Source organism: Pleurodeles waltl, chromosome 3_1 (assembly GCF_031143425.1).
Source record: "Pleurodeles waltl isolate 20211129_DDA chromosome 3_1, aPleWal1.hap1.20221129, whole genome shotgun sequence".
In the NCBI taxonomy this organism is placed as follows: domain Eukaryota; kingdom Metazoa; phylum Chordata; class Amphibia; order Caudata; family Salamandridae; genus Pleurodeles; species Pleurodeles waltl.
In genome coordinates, this window is record NC_090440.1 from 576,421,289 (window position 1) to 576,443,173 (window position 21,885).

Genomic DNA, 21,885 nt, shown 5'->3' on the forward strand with positions numbered 1-21,885 from the left:
GCACAGTATCAAAAGGATCTCTGCGACAAAAGCAGTAACCCACTGGGCTATGCACATCTAATACCATTCTGTAATCTGCATGGTACACGTTCTTTGCAGCAGGCACACTAACCCTCTATGCTCCTGTAGATGAGTCAAAACTGCCACTAGACAAAACTCTGCTCTCTCTCGGCAGGTACATTTATCACCAGTTATCTTCATACGTTTATTGTTGCCTGGAAACTGCTAAATATACATGGAACTCTCCAGAGGGTGCATTAAAAACTGCTGCGCTGCTACAAAATCGCCACCCACCCTTCAAGCTTCTGGGGGAATCACCTGATGCCTGGTACAGCCAGTCTTTCCTTGGTTGGGATGTTGAAGGATTTAACGAGGTACCCGTGAGCTCTTAATTGTTGTAAATGAGATTGACCAACTCGTCATCCACGCCATCTAACTTTGTAAAGAAATGCAACACGAAAATAAAAAGTTGACAATATTTTTTTTATTATATATTGAATTTCTTTGCTACATAGCCTATTCACGTTTTTGCCCTTTAGGATGATATTTCCTCCTTAAAAGGTAGATCACAAGAATAACATTAATTGTAAAATGTAAACATCCAAATGACGAAACTCCAAATCTTTGGAACAGAATTCCTCCGATGGTGGGTCCCACTGTACGAGTTAAAGGGTGAATCGATGCACAAATTCCCAGCATGCCCCCTAGTAATGAAAACAGATTAAAATAGTCATATCTGTGTTTGTTGTCTGGTATTACCAACGAGTTGTTCAACGCCTGAAGTAGAAATTATCATTTTAATAACTGGTAACACAAATTTTTTGCACTCTGTCACTACTTAAATCCGTTTACATTCCATGACTAGAAGATAGTCCAACATAAGAGATCTGCAAAACAGTGGATTATTAAGGGTAATAATGTGCCTGTGGGCTCCTGATAGATTCACTATAAAACATACTTTAAAATCGTTACAATGTCATAGTCATTCATTTGCATTTCAAGCTGGCAGGTTAGCGAATTCAGTAAACGTCTTTCGCTCTGTTTATACAAATTTATACTTTACGTTAGGCAACACATTTTATTGTTTTAAACCTTTCAGCTTCTAAATGTTGACAAAGAAATAGCCTACAAAGTGTTATCAAAGTTGGACTAACACATTAGAGTTCACAAATCATTTTCGTGTACTTTAAGATTACAGGAAAATATGTGATACAGTACTTTCTATTTTGCTGTTTTACTTAAAAATCCTTTTTATGTTGCTTGACACACACTCACATCTTAAGAATACATAATTGCCATAAATGTTCATTACTTCTCTTTCGGAAATACAAAACATGATAAATACAAAACATGATAAAACATCATCGCTTTTCTTAAAAAGCCCTATGGTATTAGTACAAGAAAGTTACTGATGGATGGCAGTACCATTCAAGGAGGAGGTTTGTTAAAGTCAAGGCATATATTTACTAATGGTTTATGCCGGGTCTGAGTAACGCAAAACTGACACAGAATGTTAAGATGGGATTTATTATCTAACACAAATCTGGATCTGCGTTGGATAGCATCCCAAAGTAAACTAAAGGTGGGCAATTCACTACCCTCTGTTACTTTATCTCATGGGGGTGTTTCATGTGTGGTGCAGTGGCATTATCATTCAACCACCCATCGGGTTTGACGCAAAGCCTTATCTACAAAGAGTCATAGACAGTTTTGAGACAAAATCCTATGCCTCCTTGAGGCAGGCACAAGGAGGAGAAATGTTTTAATTTCTTGTTTTCAACAAGGAAAAATATTTCATTTCTTCTTGTTTTTCCTACTTTGCACGTGTGCTGCATTGTACAGCACACAGACAAAGTGGGAAAAGCCTTAAAGCATAATTTGTGCAGCGAAAGGGACCTCTTCCAGTATAAAAAGGCTGTATTCAAAGATTCCTTATTGGCACGTAGGAGTCAGGTAGCCAGTTCAAGTAGGATAGAGGTTGTAGATTTATTTAAAAGGTTACAGGAAAAGTTATGAGTTACTTAATAAGGAAACTCCATCAGGAGCAGCATCCTCTCTGCTCAGCCCACTCTCTCGGTCACCCTCCTCCAGTCACTCACCAACATTCCATGACATCACACACTGGCTGAGCAGAGCAGCGAACAATGGAGGTGCGCACAGAATGCATTATAAGTTTAGCAGATTATAACAAAACAAAGACCTTTGCTTTGGAGAATGCAGACATCCTAGGACCATGGGGCAAGAGTCTCTACATTGGTGCATGGCTGCCTAAATTGCTTGAGCCCGAGGAAAGAGAACAACACCAAATCTTAGTAGAAATGGCGCTGTTCTTCTCTCTCCCTTTCAGGCAAAGCGACGGAGCAACTTTTGTTATTACACTGCATTGTGTGATTTCTTAATAAACGTGACTCCAAATGTGCAAGTGTATAGTATGTTACTTAACTTGGTAACCTGAGTCCATTTGTACCTTTTCCATGAATGAGTCAGACATCCTTTCCTGTAGGGGGATGAGACATGAGACTAGTCACAATAGCTACAGAGAGTAAAACACCCCCAATATGTCACTTGTCCTTGTGTAACCTCTGCACCATTCCTCTGTTTACCAGGATAATATTCACATATAAACTACAGAGAAAGAGATGTCCTCCCTTAAATGTGATATGCTCCCTTTCTGCAACAGAGGCGAGGATTCTAGCGCATGTGGAGGACCATCGAAAAAGGAGATTAAGAAGCTACTGGTGGAAATATTATGGCACAATATGACAGACATGCCAGTTTCGCAGACATGCCAATCTAGCAGACATGCCAATTTAGTAGGCTTCTGAGCACCTATGCTATCTGTACGGGATAGCTGCTTAAAAGTAGTGAAGGGAAACGAAAGGGCGGAAGGTGTGCGCATGAGGGAAAGGTGGGAAGGTAAACGGAAGGAAAAGACAAAGACAGTAAGAAAGAGGTAAGAAGGGAAAACTAGTTGTATCATGCTGTTTTTTTTATTGGAACTTAGGGTGCCCTAACGCCACTCCAAAGTGCAACATAGGAGCAGACGTGAGAAGGAACAGACATAAGAGGGAGGGAGGAAGGGGACACTTCATTGATAGCCTTTGCGGTATATGTACTGCCCTTTGACCACTTCAAAGCTCTTAGGTCAAACTTATGAGGGAAGGACAAGAAAGGGAAGGATAAAATAAGAGAGAGTGAAGAAGAGAGCATGGTGTTATTGTGTGGTGTGTGCTTATACAGTATCTATTGTATGTTGTCATAAAACTGCTTCAAAGGGATGGCCGAACAGTGAATGGCATTCTTTGGATTCTACTTCATACGGTGTACGAAAGGTGGGGAAAGGTAGAATGAGGAAGCCAGAAGGCAAGTACAGAGCTTTGGAACGGAAACAAAAAGAACAATATTTGCACACTTGTCATCAGTTAACTTTCATCTGAGATTAGAGGCAAGGTACACCCAAACTGTCAGGGTTTGATCTTCATGGGAGCTGACGTTGCATCAAGCAGTTGGGCAAATATAGTGATGGGGGACAGCGCTGGAGAACAGGGTAAGGTTACCACATTACCACTGGTTGAATAAGAATGTTCCTTGCTTCTACAGATTCAACAAGCATTAGAAAAGACGATAGGTCTGATGTTGACTGTCAGCATTTTGGCTTTCACAATTATTATTTTGACAAGGTTTTTGTAAAAATGTATTGTTGGGGGAGCTGCTGGCCCAATATTACAAACAATGGCTAAAAGCAAAAAATACTGTTTTTGGTATCAAAAAGCCACATTGCTTTAGTTGTCCCTGACACCCTGAACTACTTGGGGTGCAGATGTGCCCCTTGTAACAGAGCAGAATGCCATAACTCATGGTGAAGTCCGCCAATGGGTGAAGTGGGCTGAGTGACTTATAGTGGTTGTAAGAAAAATAGGAATGCCACAATAAGAGATCAAAGGATGAAGAGAGCTGGCTGAAAGTCCATATAAGTAAGTATATCATGTATATATCTTTAGTAAAGCCAGGGGATCATGGCTAACATCAGAAGTAAAACGAACTCATAATGAGTGGACCAGGCAACTACAAACTCCAAATAGCTTATTCCATTCCCCAAGATAACCAGATTCAGCCACATCTCAGAAAATATGGACTCTGATTGTTATCTTTAATACCGAGTTCTCATTCTCCAGTGGATTTATTACAGTGGTTAAATACCCAACCATCAGCTTTACATGCAATAAACATTGTCACCTCTCCTCCAGCTGAGCCATTGAGTGGATCTTACTACATTCTTCATTGTTGCATGTCTAGACTATTGCAACATGGTCTACACTGCTGCCTTTAACAGACAGCAATAGGTGCGGACTCAGGCAAGGATGAATAAGATAGTGCTTGATTAATGTTGAGTTAAAAAACAAAGTGATGGACAGAATCCCATTTCACCTTAGCCACTGGCAATTGCTCAGGCAACATCCAATCCATAATTTTTCACCCATCATGCCATCTCGGTTTGGCCCCAGCCCTATATAAATCAACCTTGACCCTGCTCTAGCAGGAGAAGTCTAGCCTGTACTGGCAGGGCAGGTCCTCCCTGAACAGGAACACAAGCAACCTAGGACCGGTTTCGCTCTTGTTATGAGCTCATTAGCCAGGTATAGGTTGATTCCAGTGGCATATTTAGCACAGTACCCATGTCTGGGCATATGCGTCACACTTAGGGCATCAAAAAACAAAGTGATGGACAGAGTGCTTGATTTAATCTCAGCCACTGGCAAACGCTCAGGGCCACATCCCAATCCATACTTTTTCACCCATAGGCCAACTCAGTTTGGACCCAGCCATATGCAATTCAGCCTTGTCCCTGCTCCAATAGGAATAGTCCAGTCTGAACTCTCAGGCCAGTTCCTTCCTGAACCGGAACAGAAGCAGCCGAGGACCAGCTTCACCCTTAATATGGACTCATTAGCTAGATACAGCTTGATTCCAGTGGCAAAGTGAGCACAAGACCCACGTCTGGGCATGCCCATCACACGTAGGGTATAACAAAAAAAACAAGTAATGGACAGAATGCTTGAATTAATCTCAGCAACTGGCGGCTGCTCAGGCTGCATCCCAATCCACTCTTTTTCACCCATCACAAAACCCCAGTTTGAACCCAGCCATATACAAATCAGCCTTGACCCTGCTCCAAAAGGAACAGTCCATCCCAAACTGGCAGGCTAGATCCTCTCTGAACTGGACCACAAGCAACCCAGGACTGGCTATGCTCTTATTAGGGCACATCAGTCAAGTGTAGCTTGATTCCAGAGGCACAGTGGACATAGGACCCACACCTGGGATACTCATCACACTTAGGTCATCAAAAAACAAAGTGAAGGATGGAATGCTTTAATTAATCTCAGCCACTGGTGATCGATCTGGGACACATCCCAATCTATCATGTTTCACCCACCATACCACCTTCGACTGGACCAAGTTATATGCAATTCAGCCTTAACTTTGCTCCAATAGGAATAGTCCAGCCCAAACTGCCAGACCAGGCCCACCCTGAACCGGACCACAAGAAACCCAGAACCGGTTTTGCCCTTTTTAGGGGCTCATAGGCCAGGTATAGCTTGATTCTTATGGCACAGTGAGGACGGGACCCACTTATGGGCACATATGTGTAACCAGAAGACTTTACGAAGGATCTTCTGGTTACGGTGAACTTGTATGACATCAACCCAAACCCATAATAGTGAGGATTATGGCTGCTAACTTACTGTCGTCGTCTGTTGAATGGAAAGTATTTTTGTGACTTTAATTACATTTTGTAAATTACTTTATGAAGGGAAAGTTTTCACTGAAACTGTTTCCAAGGCTAGAAACCTAGATATTGGCCATGATGATGTTTTCTGAAACTGTGGGAAAGACAATGGATCAGTTATCTGGACTGGGGACTTTGATTCCATTAACAGGAGGTTGTTATTGGAGCAAATAGATTGCGTTGATGCCAGTTGTTTTATATAAATCATACGAGGAAAACAGAGTGACCAAAGGCTGAGCAGTGTTCAGTCTGCTCTGTCTTTGGAGGTTGACACTTTTGTAATGCGTTTACTTATGGTAAACTATATCTCATGGCCTTGTGACCAATTTAAACATATAATACTACAAGAAAACCTTTTACACCAAAGCCAGCATTGGTTCCTGCAGTTTCTCCAATGACAGTATTCCAGTTTCAAGTGTTTTAACAATGCCACACTGAAAACATTTACAAAATTTACAAAATCATAAAGTTAACATAAAGTGTTCATGTAGCAACCAATGTTTCCTTACATCTGAGTAAGCTTTCCTGTTTCCAGTTTTTATTTGTTGTGGATTCTGGTGGGGTATTATCAGTGTTTTTCAATTTTTTTCAAACGTTTTAAAAATCAGTGGATATCAGTGTTTGCTCTTTTTTTCCTCTGTGAAAAGTAGTGGGGATGGTATTTTTCTATAGCTTATAAAGAATTTTGCTTTTATTTCTGTCTTTCCTTCATTCATCCCAATGTTTAATTCTTCCTTCCCTTTCCCCTGTTCCTAATGAGCTTCTCTGTACCTTTTCCTTGAATTACTCTTCCAAGTAACTTTTATTATGTTTCTCACTTCCCTGCCTGTCGCATTTTTCAGCACTCAAACGCCTCCAGCAGCCCAGTCAGATTCCTATAGTCATGCACATTGATGGCAATATGTTTGCACCCCAGTAACATTTGATTGCAGCAGATAAAATGGTAATGATGAGTACTTAATGCACCTCCTTCCTGCTCTATCCTTCAATCGACTAAATGAAGATCTTCTACTTGGGACATGAAATATATTGAGGAGTGCTTTGTGGTCCTGTTATTGCTAACCAATGTCACAATCTCCTTTTCTTTTTTGGGGGGTACCAAAAAAGGATTGGGCTAATAAGTACTATAGTGTTGTCTGGTCCAATCATCTTCCTGCTCAACATGGTGAGAGGGAAGACCTCTGCTGAGAAATTACATTCAGACTGTGGCAGCAAACTCTGCTCAATGTAGCTGAGGTAGTAGACATTACATGACCTGCACGGTGCCTTGGGTTGTTTGCCTGTGCAAATTATACCATCAATAAAGTTTATTTTACATTGATGGTCCCTGCCAGTAGAACATACTTTATTGTTTGATTAATTAAATTAATTATAAATTAAAAAATATAACTTAATAACATCATTAAAATACTGAAAAGCACAGAAGGCACATGCGTCAATTACAAACACAAAAAAGGCCCTCCCGCTAGCTCTCAGGCCTGCTTTGGAATTTATTGCCAATTTCTGTCAGGACCCAGATAACGGAGTATATTTAAGCAGCTAAGAAATAACAGTTATTTGAGTGTATGCTAGCTAGCTGTTTTCTTTAAAGCCTGATCTACTCCCTTTAGGTATTTTACTGTTTGGGCAACTATGGGTGGATCCTTTGTGTTTAGACTGGCTACTTGTCTGCAGGAGCGAAAGCCCTCCTGGTTCCAGAAGGCCCGAAGCCAACGCCGCCGCAGATTTAATGTTGCACTGCGGAGGCAAAAGGTATAGATGACATCTTCTTTCGATTGGCCACATAACCTGCAGGGAGCCTCACCTGCTACCCTTTGCCAAGGAGCTGCGTGCTCATTATTTGGAAGAATACCTAAGTAGTATTTTAGGAATAGTCCCTTAATTCTGCTACTAAAGGCCTCGGTCAGGTATGCTTGTGGTTGTAGCTGCGTGTAGCTGTTTAATACCATCCATGAATTAATGTGATTCATGAGGGTAGTTTTGTCCTCTATCGATAGCCAGTTGTCTTTTTGAGTGACTCTAATGTGTGGGATATGGACCATAGCTGTACAAGATGTTTGTCGAGGTCCCTGATTGTTTTGTGAACCCCGCCTGGTTAATCAGGATTATGGAGAAGGCTTCTGCCAAAACTGTGAGCTGCTCCAAAAGGACACCCACATAATACTTTGCTTTGTTGTCTATGAGGGATATCAGTCTATAGTTTTCACCTTTTGACTTTTCACCTACCTTGAAAATTGGAGCGATGATTGACCCTTTCCAAGAGGCAGGAATTGTGGCCACCACCAAGGCGTGGGTAAAAAATGGGGTAACACGCCTGGCCTATTTGACTGGTTCTGCTTAAAGATGGCCTGGGGTATACAATTTGGTCCGGGGGCACCTGTAGATCTACCTTTATTAATCTACCTAGTTATTGAGACCTCTTCAAAGATTCCTCACTCCACTGAGGTGATAGGGCTTAGGTGGGGTTCCCCTTCAATCGGGCCACCCTTTGGTTGTCCGATGTATCTGCTACATTGCTGTGGGAATTGAAGACGTGAGGTGTTCCTCTGGAAGAAGATTGTGATAATGGAATTACAATAAGTACCCCTATCGTTTTAGTCCTGATGAAGACCCTTATGTGAGCCCGGATGTAGCCCGAGAACTGGATGGGTCGATACGTCGATGATAGTGTTTTTGAGCCTGGATGTAGTTTCTCTTTTGTTATGAAGGGAGGACTTCAATGAGGATTTATCACCTCTGATTTTATCTGAATGATTCAATGAGTAACAAGTTGAAACATCAGGCTCCTCTTTCTTGTGAATCTATGTGTTTATTGGATGGATTTCTCTGTCCTGTTCTTTCAAAATCACGTGCACTTTACTTCTGAGCACTTTTCTTCTGTCCTCTGTATTGTAAGGTTTTTGATAGGGGGTTTGTAGTTTCGCATGTGATTTAATCTTTTGTATTATAGTAATAAATTATGTGTTTTCTAATTTGGTTTCATTATGCTGCATATTTATAATAAGTTATGTGTTCCCCGATTGGGCACTGTAGTCTTTTGCTGTCTTCCATTGTCGACAGGTCCACCAGTGGTCTGTACACCGGAGGATGCCGCCATCTCATCTCCTGCCCCAGCGGACGTGCCCTATGGAGGAGAACGATGAGCAGAGGGTCATACAACACATAGGTTTCACAAGACTGTTTAGCACTAACGTTAAAATGTCTCTATGTGCCTTTGTCTGTCTGTATTCCTGGCCTAAATAGGTGTGACGCAGTTTTTTGGCCTGCCAAGTGGCCCTCTGAAATGGCGGCTGCCTGACCTGTAAGGTGGGACAAGGGGAAATGATGTAACTGCGCTGGCGTTGTACACCATCGCCGTAGGCAGTCGAAGAACGCGGCGCAATCCAGCATTGGTTATCATTAGGCCCTATGGGTTCCAGGAGCCAATGACAATGTACGCCGGCTGTGACGGTACGCACCGCCGCTGACGTGACTGCCATTTTCTATCTCTTCACTCACTTGATACCTGACCTTCAACAGGAGAGGACCTACACTGCAAGTGCTGCTGTGACCTGTGTCTGGAAGCAACAATGGCTACAGTGTCTGGGGAAAGGGCCCCTGCCTTCACTGTGGAGGAGTTGGAGAAACTGGTGCTTGGGGTCCTCCCCCAGTACACGCAACTGTACGGTCCTCCAGACAAACAGGTGAGTAAACTGTGTGTGTGGTGGATGGCACATGATTGTTTGGAGTGTCGTGGATGAAGGAGACGGGGAGGACAGGCCAGCATGTGAGGATGGTGTGTATATGTATGTCTGGGCCAGGGTGGGAGGTTAGTGGGCAATGTGTGAGAAGAACTGTACGGGAGAGTAACATCCATTATAACTTCAGTTTTCCTCTAGGTCAGCGCCCACCAGAAAAAGGGGATTTGGCGTGCCATCTCCAAGGAAGTGCAGACCCTGGGGGTCTACCATAGATGGGGCACCCACTGCCGGAAAAGATGGGAGGACCTGCGCCGCTGGACCAAGAAGACGGAGGAGGCCCAGCTGGGGATGGCCTCCCAACGCTTAAGGGGTGCCCATCGCACCATTACGCCCCTCATGTACCGGATCCTGGTGGCGGCATATTCGGAGTTGAATGGGTGCTTGAGGGCATCACAGCAGCCACAAGGGGGTGAGTACACTCTCATTCAGCTGACTCTGCGTGCATTATGAGGTGTCTGTGGTGGGTGAGGTGGGCTGTGGGTTCCCCTAGGCCAGGGCAGACGCGCCAAGGTAGATCCATTGATTTGCAGCCTCATTTCCTGTCCAACCCCAAAGGTGGTATTTGCCCTCTACACCTAGTCAGGCTCCTATGGCTTCCAGCTGTACATCAAATGGGTCTAGGCAGATTCCCCCATGTGCATGTGCTTTTCCCCTGCCCTGTCAGTGCATGGTTTAGTGCATAGGGCTGCTCCCTGTGTGTTGTGTCCGCCAACGGTAGTGGTGTTGCAGGCATTGACCATGTGTCTCCTCTGTCTTCTCCGCACCTTTTGTTTTGTCACCCTGTCCTTGCGTGCATTAGCATCATCTGGCGGAGGAGCAGTGGCACCGGAGCAGGAGGGAGCTGCATCCCACATGGCCCTGGAGGGGGCAGTAACGGAGTCAGAAGGCACCAGTGGGACGGAGGGCGAGGGGAGATCCACGACGGGGACGGGAGCACACACCAGTGACAGCAACTCCTCCTCTGATGGGAGCTCCCTTGCGGTGGCGGGCACCTCTGTGCCCACCGCATCAGCAGGTACAGCCGCCACCCCCCCCTACCAGCACCGCCCTCCCAGCAGCCCCTCATCAAGTTTCCCGTGCCCGTTCACCCAGGAGGGTGGGCATCTCCTTCGCCCCAGCCACCTCAGCTCCTGCCCCAGTTAGCCCTGCTGCCCTCAGTGAGGAGGCTATTGACCTCTTGAGATCCCTCACTGTTGGGCAATCTTCCATTTTGAATGCCATCCAGGGTATTGAGAGGCATTTACAGCAAACAAATGCATACCTGGAGGGCATTCATTCTGGCCAGGCGGCCCAACAGAGAGCATTTCAGGCTCTAGCCTCAGCACTGATGGCAGCCATTGTCCCAGTGTCCAGCCCCCCCTCCAATTTCCTCCACCCAGACCCAATTCCCTGTACCTCAGCCTATCCCAAGCACACCATCTGACCAGCATGCACACTCATCAACACACAAGAGTGGACATGGCAAACATAAGCACCACACATCCCACAGGCACTCACACAAGCACCATCCCCATGCAGACACACCAACATCCACTGCCTCCACTGTGTCCCACTCCTCCATGTCCTCCTCCTCCCTCCCTGTCTCGTCTCCACTCACACCTGCATGCACTACATCCTCATCCATTACCTCCATCACTAGCACGTCCATCACCAGACACCGCTCATGTGCACTCACCACCCCCACTACCATTCACACATCCCCTGTGTCCTCTCCCAGTGTGTCTGTGAGCCCTCCTCCCAAACTACAGAAACACCGGTACACACCCACCCAACAGCCATCCACCTCACAACAGCCTCCGACCCATGCACCTTCACCTCTTCCTCCACTCCCAAACCCTCTCCATCTTCCCGTCCCAGAGTGTCTAAGAAACTTTTCCTGGCTAACATTGACCTCTTCCCTACACCTGTGCCCCGTCCTTCCCCTAGGGCCAGGCTGTCCAGGTCCCAGCTCAGCACCTCAGCCACCGAATCTTCCAGCACAGTGGTCTCAGCAAGTCTGGTCACATCGCGGGCGCCACACATCAGGGCTGACAGTGTGGCACCTAGTGAGGCCAAGGAACAGGCCATTCTGCCACCTGCCAAGGTGAAGAAGGTGCCCACATGCCGGAGGGAGAAGCCGCACCTACCAGCAAGCAAGGGCTCCTCCAAGCCAAAAGGGGACAGTGGCAAGGCACCAGCAGCGACTTCAAAGGTGGGGAAGGGACACAAGCCGAAGAGGAGGTCAGGACAGGCCACGGAGGCTCCGGCTGAGGGAACAGAGTCACCCCTTCTGTCAACCACAACACCAACCTGTACAGCGGTGGACACCGCCACCCGCACCACCACCAGCACCGCCACCTGCATGTCTGCTGCCTCACCAACAGTCCGCAGCATCATCCCCAGTGGGCAGCCATCCGAGGCAGCAGGAGAGGTCCTGCTGTGTCCCTCAACAGGTGCAGACACATGCACCACCGCCAGCACCTCCGCCACAGACACTGCTGCAACCACCGCCACCAGCCCCACAACGTGCTCAGAAAGTGCCACCACATCTGACATGGCAATCATCCCCAGTGGGCAGCCGTCCGAGGCTGCAGGAGATGACCTGGACCCTGCCCAGTGTACATGAGGCATGACTCCCAGCACTGTTTGTACCAGCAGGTGGCAGGCGAAGTCGCAGCAGGGTGGAGTGTGTTTCTGCCTCCATGGACTATCATGCCACCTGTTCCCAGGCAATCTCGTGGCACATACATCCAGGTGAGGTAATGGGACCTGCCACACTGCAAGTGAAGCACTCTGGGCACCAAGCCCCCTCCAGAACCAGTGGAGATTTGCATCCACTACCTCAGTCCTTGGCAGGATGAAGCACTCTGGGCACAAAGCCCCCTCCAGAACCAGTGGAGATTCACATCCACTACCTCAGTCCTTCGTAGGATGAAGCACCCTGGGCACAAAGCCCCCTCCAGAACCAGTGGAGAAAGACATCCAATACCCCAGTTCGTGGCAGGATGAAGCACTCTGGGCACCAATCCCCCTCCAGAACCAGTGGAGATTCACATGCACTACCTCAGTCCTTGGCAGGATGAAGCACTCTGGGCACCAAGCCCCCTCCAGAACCAATGGAGAAAGGCATCCACTACCTCAGTCCCTGGCAGGATGAAGCACTCTGGGCACAAAGCCCCCTCCAGAACCAGTGGAGATTCACATCCACTACCTCAGTCCTTGGCAGGATGAAGCACTCTGGGCACCAAGCCCCCTCCAGAACCAGTGGAGAAAGGCATCCACTACCTCAGTCCTTGGCAGGATGAAGCACTCTGGGCACAAAGCCCACTCCAGAACCAGTGGAGATCCACATCCACTACCTCAGTCCTTGGCAGGATGAAGCACTCTGGGCACCAAGCCCCCTCCAGAACAAGAGGAGATTCACATCCACTACCTCAGCCCTTGGCAGGATGAAGCACTCTGGGCACAAAGCCCCCTCCAGAACCAGTGGAGAAAGGCATCCACGTGAGAGACTGTGGCTTTGCACTCCCCAGGATAAAGCAGTGGGCAAACCACCCACTTGAGAGACTTGAGAGACTGTGGCTTTGCACTCCCCCAGGATAAAGCAGTGAGCAAACCACCCACTTGAGAGACTTGAGAGACTGTGGCTTTGCACTCCCCAGGATAAAGCAGTGGGCAAACCACCCACTTGAGAGACTTGAGAGACTGTGGCTTTGCACTCCCCAGGACCAATCAGTGGGCATGGAGCCCCCTCTGGGAGCAGCGTCGTCGTCCGTTCCTCCGGCTGAGGTGCCCGCCCTCCCCCTCCCCCTGAGGTGCCTGTTTATTTTCCATCTGATGCCCCTGCAGTGTTCTCTCCGTTTCGAGTCAGGTATCTTGTGTGGGCTTTGCCCATGCATTTTGGGACACTGATCCACGGACAATGATTTCATTAATATCCGGACATGTGTAGTTGGTGTACATATTTGTATATACTGATTTTTAAGTTTGGCCTATCTGATATTTAACTGATTACACTCGTTACAATCATTTCCTTTTGTCCTTGCGTTCTTCCAGGGGGCAACGGGGTGTATATGTAATGTTTTAGCATGTATTTGTGTGTTTGTGTGTATGGTGTTAGGGGTGAGGGTGGGGGTTGCGTGTTGCGTGTGTGTGTCACTCTCTTTCCCCTCCCCCCCTCCCATGTGTGCTAGGTGCAGTACTCACCGTGGTCATCGCCGGCGTCTTTGCTGCTCCTGATACAAGAGGAGGTAGACCAGCATGGACAGCAGCTGTAGTTCGGGCTCCATTGCGTCCTGGTTGTTTATAAAGTGTTGAAAGGTGAGTGGTTTCCATTCCAAGTCCTGTTTCCGCCGTGCTTTTGATGTTGTTGATACCGCCCTGGAAAAGGTGGCAGATAGGCGTGTTGTAATACAGTGGGCGGAACCTTGTGTTCCGCTTGTCTGGTGGCGGTGACCGCTGTGATGTTTGTTTCTACTGTTGTGGCGGTCGGAGTGTTAAAGTGGCTGTCTATGTTGGCGGTTTCTGCCATGGTCGTGATTCCATTTTTATTTCCGCTGGCCTGTTGGCGATATTACCGCTGCTTTAACACCAACCACCAGGGTTGTAATGAGGGCCTTTATTTCTCTTTGTGTGCTCTTGTTCCAATTTTGTGCCAGACCACCGGCTGTCATTTGGGCTGTCTGTTTCTTGACTTTTCTAGCATGTTGAAGTGTGAAAGATGTTATAAACCTTTCCCAATTTCGATTTGGGTGGTTCCCTTCCCTTTGGGCATGCTTGGGGTGTTCTGCTTCCTTTTCCAGATATTCTATATTGCTGGCTGACCATTTTACCCTTCTTAAACCTGACTGATACATTGTTCCCTGATGTTCCATGAATGGCGAGTTTGTGGCAATTAAAAGAGCGAAGTCCACTTCCTGTTGCAGATGGTCGCTCTCCACTCTTTCCCCCAGTTTAAAGGTTCACACATACTGTCAAAGGGGGAGGGATGCAAAAGTATAGTCAATCAGAGAGTTGCAGCCAGACGAGTGAATATACTTAGCTGATGGAATTTCTCTTGGGAAGCGAACATTTAGGGCCTATAGACCCAGGTGTTCCAATTGGCCTAACAAGATGCAGCCCCTTTGACCCCTTCTTCCTGACTCTGCATCTGCCTGGGATGGAATACCCATTTGGCTCTCTTGTACCTCAATGATCTCATTCAGTGGTGTAGATCCGAGCAGGTGAGTATTGAAGTCACCAGTTACTTTGGTCTGAGGCTGCTGCTAATTACTATTCTATACTAATTTTATTGAAAAGCCTGTGGATGCTGTTTGCCCTGTCCACAGCTCAAGATGCAAGATTTTTATGTTAGAAAAGTCTGCTTGTTGCTCCTTCACACTGATATTGCAAGATGTGGAAAGGTAGATCGAAAGATCCCGTTGCTGTGCTCAAATATTGACACTTTGGCCCCCAAGATCATGTGGTGCAAAAAACATGGGATGGAAACCGGTTCTTGGGCCCAGGTCTCCTGTAGGGTGACCACAGAAAAAGTTTGGAGGTATTAGACTATGGGGGTCATTCTGACCCTGGGTGTAAAAACCGCCAGGGCCAATGACCGCAGGAGCACCGCCAACAGGCTGGCGGTGCTCCCATGGGCATTCTGACCGCGGCGGTACAGCCGCGGTCAGAAACGGAAAACCAGCGGTGCACCGCCGGTTTCCCGCTGCGCCGCCATGGGGATTCCGAGCCCCATACCGCCATCCTGTTCCTGGCGGTTTTGGCCGCCAGGAAGAGGATGGCGGTATGGGGTGTCGTGGGGCCCCTGGGGGCCCCTGCAGTGCCCATGCCAACGGCATGGGCACTGCAGGGGCCCCCGTAACAGGGCCATGCAGACACTGAAAATCGCGACGGGTGCAACTGCACCCGTCGCACCCCTTCCACTCCGCCGGCTCCATTCAGAGCCGGCATCCTCATGGAAGGGTGTTTCCCGCTGGGCTGGCGGGCGGCCTTCTGGCAGTCGCCCGCCAGCCCAGCGGGAAACTCAGAATAACCGCGGCGGTCTTTTGACCGCGCAGCGGTATTCTGCCGGCGGGACTTTGGCGGGCGGCCTCCGCCGCCCGCCAAGGTCAGAATGAGGGCCTATGTCTGGATCTTCAAATTTATTTGCTAAACCATGAATATTCCACAAGCAGGGCCTTAAAGTTTGGGGCTGAAGAGTATGATCTGAGGTGACTTTTGTAATTTCTCCTCCTGATCCACCTGGTGTGGTTATACATGTAACACTTTCTCTGTCTGCCTTTAGCAGAGTTATTATGTGCCCCAGTTAAGAATGTCCTTGTTCCCTAGTGAGCTGAATAATGGGAGGAACGGAGCTCAGCTATATTCTTCTGATTCTGCAGTCTCGTGTGTTATGCTTTTGTAGGGTTGCTGAGCGCTGGCGAAAGGAGAAAGGCCAGCATACATCTGTGGTCCCCAGCAGTCCTCCACTTTGGAGTGGAAGGTCCTTGTTGTGGCCTACTTGTCAGTTTTCAAATTTACTGGTAGCCTTACTGAAAAGGTTGTTTCAGATGGATGCTTGCTTCCTGCCAGCTCACCCTGAGCTGCTGAGTCTGGATTGAATAGAGGTGTGGAACCTACTGAGTGTACCCCGTTTAATTGAGTATTATCCTTTGTAGAAAATTGTGTGGGTTATTTGGCATCATCGTCCTGGTAAGATTTCCATGTCTCCTTTTTCCCCTTTTTTTCCCTAGTAGCAGTAAAGGGGCTTGGAGTAAACGGAGGTCATCTTTTGCCGCCTTTTCACCGAGCGGCTTCCTGCCTTCAGGTGTTGGGGTAGTTTGTCGGGTGAGAGAGGCAGCCTCCGTTATAGCTGCCCCCCTTCTTTCCCTGTCTATAGGATTTTATGCTTATGTTGTGTTTACTTGAAAGCCAGCCCAAGTACTGCTAAAATTGTTTCTACCAACCATATCGGCCTTTGCTTATTTGAAAGAAAGCAGTGTGGTGACTGTGTTCCTTTTAGGCATGTGTGAGAGCTGACCAAGGTACTTTGTCCACTTTATCTTTGTGGTCCATGCAGCATCCACTGCCCGCATGCACTTTCCATCTTGGGGACAAAAAGCACAGCATAATATGATTTAATTAAATAAATCACTCTAGTTGGTACAGGTGATTTACTCAAGTGTTAGGTTTATTTTCAGTTCTATTGGTTCAGAGCTTCAACAGCAGGAATGAAAATTGAAGTTGGTGGTGCTGGAGCGGAATGAAGAATAGGTTCTAACTCAGTTTCCAGGCTCCTATTTTTGCTCAGACTGAGCTATCTGTAGCACATACTTGGAAACAGAGCAGTGGCTGTTTTTTCATGTTTCTAAGAAGTATTGTCTGCAACGTACACACTAACTTGTAGGTTTTCCGAGTAAATGCATGCAGTGTAAGAAGCTCTGTTTCAGCAAATCCAGTACATGTATCTTTTCTGGGCATTTTCTGGGTTGCTGAAGATGTTAATTGCCATGTATATCTAAGACAAAGAGTGGTAGGTGCAGCACTTTATGAGAAGACATTGATTCCGGAAGGTACCCGCATGCACAGTGATCTTTGCTGCCACAATCTTAAAATTTGAGTTTTTAGAAAGCAAAGCTCAGATCCACTCTCAATGAAAAAGGATAGCATCATGATGGTGCCCACTGTCAGAGTTGTGAACCTGCTAGCCACTACACAGCAAACAGTGAATCAAATCCATAGAAGATGAGCCATGCTTCCAAAGTGGGAGTACAAGTAGGATCAGGAAGTCCAGGGATCGAGAGGACGGTCAGAAGGGCATATAAGTGGCTTATTATGGCTCACAATGCGTAGCAGAGGCATTCATCATAGAAACGTGCTTACAGACAGCCTGCTCTGCTACTGCTTTCATGCCATAGGGCAGCAAAGCAGACAAGGTGCAGCAAAATCCATTGTTTTCCAGTTTCCCTTCGGTGGTGTTCTATCAGTTAAAATCATCTATGAGTGAAAACCAGAAAGCCTGCACATGGGAAATGTAGCAACGTTATTAGTTTACTATAGGAATTTATATATTATCTGCAAGCCTAAAAAATAGAGGCTGTATAAACCTGTTAGACTTACAAATAAATAAATAGTTCTTTGTTGCATAGTAAAAAGGATGATAAAAGATGTATAACAAGAAACATATTTGTTTAAAATTGCAACGTTTGCATGACAGCCCATGATGGCAGACAAAAGGTTTCTTTTAGAACTCACCAGTATCTGATGAAGGGACTGATTTTGTCAAAATGCTGTCGGTAATCACTGCTAGAATGGCAAGTGCAAATACCAGTGGAATGGCAATAACACAGAAATGAAACACATTGCCCATCAGCGCCTGCAAAATTAAATAAAGAAAAAAAACAATTGTCAGTTTAAGCTTCTTCCATTACGATTGCACTATACAATTTATATTCCATTGGTTTCAAAAATATGGAAAGTCAGGCTCCCTGTAAATGGGTTTAGGACTCCTGAGATTCTAGCAAGATGCCCTAGTGCTAATATTCCCCCCTGAACAACAAGGAACCATACAGCCCTTATGTGGGTTAATAAATGAGGTCCCAGGGAGCAAAATGTGTGCTTAGCTAAAATAATGGTCTCCAGTTTAGGTGGCTCTTTGTGACCGAGACAAGACAATCCCATTATATTATCTAACAACATAAAGCAAGTTATCGAAGACGTGGGACTGTGTGAACTCCAGATATGCAAACATATGTGCAGTGCCAGAAGGTCTGGTCCTAAATACCTGTATGGGCTGTTTTTGGTGGTAATATTGTCCGATTTTCTTGACGTGGCGGGGTTATTCCATTCCTTAATTACCTTTCAAACATACATTAAACGTCTGTCGGGTTTGTTAGTTTTAATGAATTTATAGAGTGTGACGATTAAAGAAAGGGTGTACTGGTGGTGGGTCTAGACTGGCTGAGTTTAAGGAAAGCTGTGATTAGTTACTGATTAGTTACTGAAAAGGCTAGGACTTTAAAGCTTTCCGAGATGTGAAATAATTATGCTGAGTTCTCAAGGATAATGATAAAAGATTCAACTGTTTGACTGGCAACATGAAACAAGTATTGGCGCAGCCAATAGGTCTCACTTTTAGGACCTTATAAGCGTTTAGCCAGAGCTATTGGCTTTGCCAATGTCTTTAAGCTATGTTGTAGAGCAGCGTGGGTGCTGTGCAGCATGTTGAAAAGTTATAATAAGAAAGTGTTATAAGCAGTGTTGTTACCTTGTATATAGCCAATAAGCCATTGTCTAGAGGAGGCCTAAAAAATGAGGTGCAGCATTTTTTTCCACCCAGTTGCGTGTGGAACAAAGAGTCATATCACACCCAGGGCATTTTTCATCATTATATTGGTTGAAGGACTCATTTCTAGAATTGACAACCAGACTCTTGCACTGGGTATGGTTGGGATGGAGGTGTTGCGCACCTGAAGCTGCAACTTTTCACAAGGGATCTCACCTTGGTTGATCAGAACTCATTTTCATGAAAATGAAATAATTTGAGGTCCGTTTAAAACTAAAGTAAATGCCACTGTAAATACTTCTGAATATTGAATAGAATGCATTCAGTCAGTGAAAGACAAACATAGCACAATTATCGTGCGGACAGACTTACAAATTGAGGGCTCAAAGTATTATTGTTCAGTAATCTACAGGTTTTCAGGTGCAGCACTCTTTCATATTTGTTTGATATTGGTAGCATGCACTGTTGGTCTTAATGCACATAAACATGTGACCATGCGTCCCGGATTTGCCGAGACAGTCCCGGTTTTTCATTTGCTGTCCTGGCAGATTTTGGCAAATTTGGCTTATGTCCCGGTTTTTAGAGGGGAGCGACTGAAAACAGTGAAAGGCACTTTTTTGATGTTCTAAAGATGTGGTAGTTAGCAGATGGTATAAGTAAGCAATGTAATTAACAGGCATGATGCTGTTTTTCAAAATTACTTATTTTTTATTTTCCTAGTGCCTCTTCTGTGTTCTTAAGTTGATGAGAGCTGTCATTCAGGGATGCTCGTTGACGTAAAATTGTAGTCCCTTTTCTATTTCTGCGAAATGTCCCGGTTTTTTATTCTCAAGATCTGGTCACCCTAAACATGTGCAGTGAGTGGCGTATCAATGGTGCTCACGTTGTTTAAGTGGACTCGGCATAAACAGGTGTCAAAATAACACTAAGCTTTCTTGCTTTATTCTGTGAAAGATATTAAGATAGTTCTGTGTGTAAAAAAACAATCATTTTGTCTGTTTTGCATTGCTCCAGTAGGAGGGGAGTTGTGCACTGCTTGCTAACAGAGTTAAACAATTACCAGCAGCTAATATTTTCGAAAACATCCATATGTTTCAGATGGAAGGATTATTTTAGTTTGTTGTTTCAAACACGTGGTTTCGAGTGAGAATGCAGCCCCGACTGTAGATAAATACTTTGGAAAGAATGGTATAAAAACATGCCGCTATTAGGGAAGAGCAGGAAGAGACCATTTTTTGCGGGGTACGCTGTCTGTCGGGACACTCACCAAGGACATTCTGGCCCGCAACTCTGAGGTGGGATTACATGAATGGCCAACTAGGGTGACCACCTGGCATTGAGGCAAATTCTGGACAGGACTGTAAAAAATTCAGGACAAAGGGTCAAAATTCAGGACAAAAATTCAGGACAAAGGGTCAAAATTCAGGACAAAAATTCAAGAACAAACGTCAGTTTTACAGACACACGCAAGAGAGGCCATGCCTCACTATGTAGTCAGTGCATTTATTTACTCTTTTTTAACATAGCACTATTTATTCACTGTGGACCTTTTGTGATTGCCTCCTGGTATGGCACATTCAGGTGTCACATTACGTCCTTGTTCAGTAGTAAATTAATGCCCGTCACGGCAAGGCCATCACCCCTACCCAAATCTACCCGGTCTTTCCTGAAGAGAAAGTAACAGCAAAATTTTGATTATGTTTCTGAACATTTTAAAACCCCTGGCAAACAGTTTGGGAAACATTAAGGTAATTAACCTTATGCTAGTTTAAACAAATTGAACAAAAACATCTGGCTTACCTCACCGCCCATGGACTTTCAACCTAATTTTTTTTTAAAGAGGCAGGGCAGATGGTGTGGGTGACAGTCTCACACCTAATGACAGGATGTGATGTACCCATAACTTGTCTGTAGTCTCACTGCACTAGAGTGTATGTTTGAACTCTACATTTATCTCAGAAATGGGAGCCCGGACTACCAATCAAAGATAATAAAAGAGTAGGATGAAATCGCGATCAAATGGGAGATCCACAGAAAGTAATTCAAAGGGTTGTTGCTAACAACTGGATAAATAAAGAAGAGAAGAACCAGGTGGGACAATTCCTGAAATCAGACAAAAGGGGTCCACCAAGACTATTTGAAGGTATTGGGTACCTGGGGAGTTGTCTGCACACAGGAGCGAAACAGAAGGGGCACTGTCAAGTGGTTGAACAATCAACACCCATCCACCTTGGCAAACTCTTCTGGTGCAATGGTCCGCTGTTAGTGCTTGTGAAGGGTGAGCAGGGGCCAGACCCCCTGCAAGGTTGTGCAAGGCACTTGCCCGCTTAGTCCATGTCTTTATATGGTTTTGAAATTGAGCAAAAGCCAAACTAGAGATCTGGGTTATCCCTAAGTGTCAAGTACACATAGAATCTTCAAAATATTTGGGATGTAAATTGCACAAACAAAATTTAAAATTTTAAAATTTAATTAGTGTTTCTTTAACATATGGCACTGTTTTCGCCTTCATACACAATTAGATCTCAGATTGAACTGGAAACCAGTTACCTTTTGATACCTAGTGATTAATATCTACCATTCTTACACTCATTTCCAGGATGAAAATCTCGGCAGAGCGAATGGTCCCTCCAAGCCCAGTTTGCTTTTTGGTCTTCTCTTCTGCTTTCTGTACAGGCCATGTGGCACTAGCGAAGATGGTGTGCTACCCCAATGATAGTATTATTTTGCAAACCTTCCCCTGCTCGTCCTTCATTCCTTCTTCAGACAGGCCACACATCTGATTTGGTCGCTGCAGCGCCATCAGGAGCTCTTTCCACTCTAAAGCTAACTGTGACTGCGGGTGGATTAGATCTTCTGGACTTAGAATGCTTTTATTCAGCTAGAGATGTCCAATGGGTGGCTCACTGGCTTTCTGCCCACCTCCCTGCATGAGATGGGGTTTACCAGTAAAGACTTTTAAGGAAGGCTTAATGCACTGCCCATTGTTTCCTACTGACCATTCTATGGATCACCATCCGGGGTTATCATGCATGGCTTTCTCTTGCCTTGCCAGAACCTGTAAACTCACTGACACGAAGAAACCCTATGCTCCTGCACTACCTTTGCTAAGC

General features: G+C 45.7%; 1 protein-coding gene across 2 annotated transcripts in view; it reads right to left on the reverse strand.

Annotated features, from left to right (window-relative positions):
• Positions 1 to 464: 464 nt before the first annotated feature.
• The window catches only part of SLC22A18 (solute carrier family 22 member 18), a 757,096-nt gene continuing 735,675 nt past the window's right edge, over positions 465 to 21,885 (reverse strand). The window contains exons 10-11 of one of the 2 annotated variants that reach the window (XM_069223018.1): positions 17,743 to 17,863; positions 465 to 704 (exon numbers count right to left, since the gene is read on the reverse strand). In XM_069223018.1, the coding sequence (XP_069079119.1) occupies positions 517 to 704; positions 17,743 to 17,863 (309 nt within the window). In that variant the 3' untranslated portion in view covers positions 465 to 516. Of the gene's footprint in view, positions 705 to 17,741; positions 17,864 to 20,039; positions 20,131 to 21,885 lie in introns of those variants that run through there. The other variant, XM_069223019.1, reaches the window with a different exon arrangement.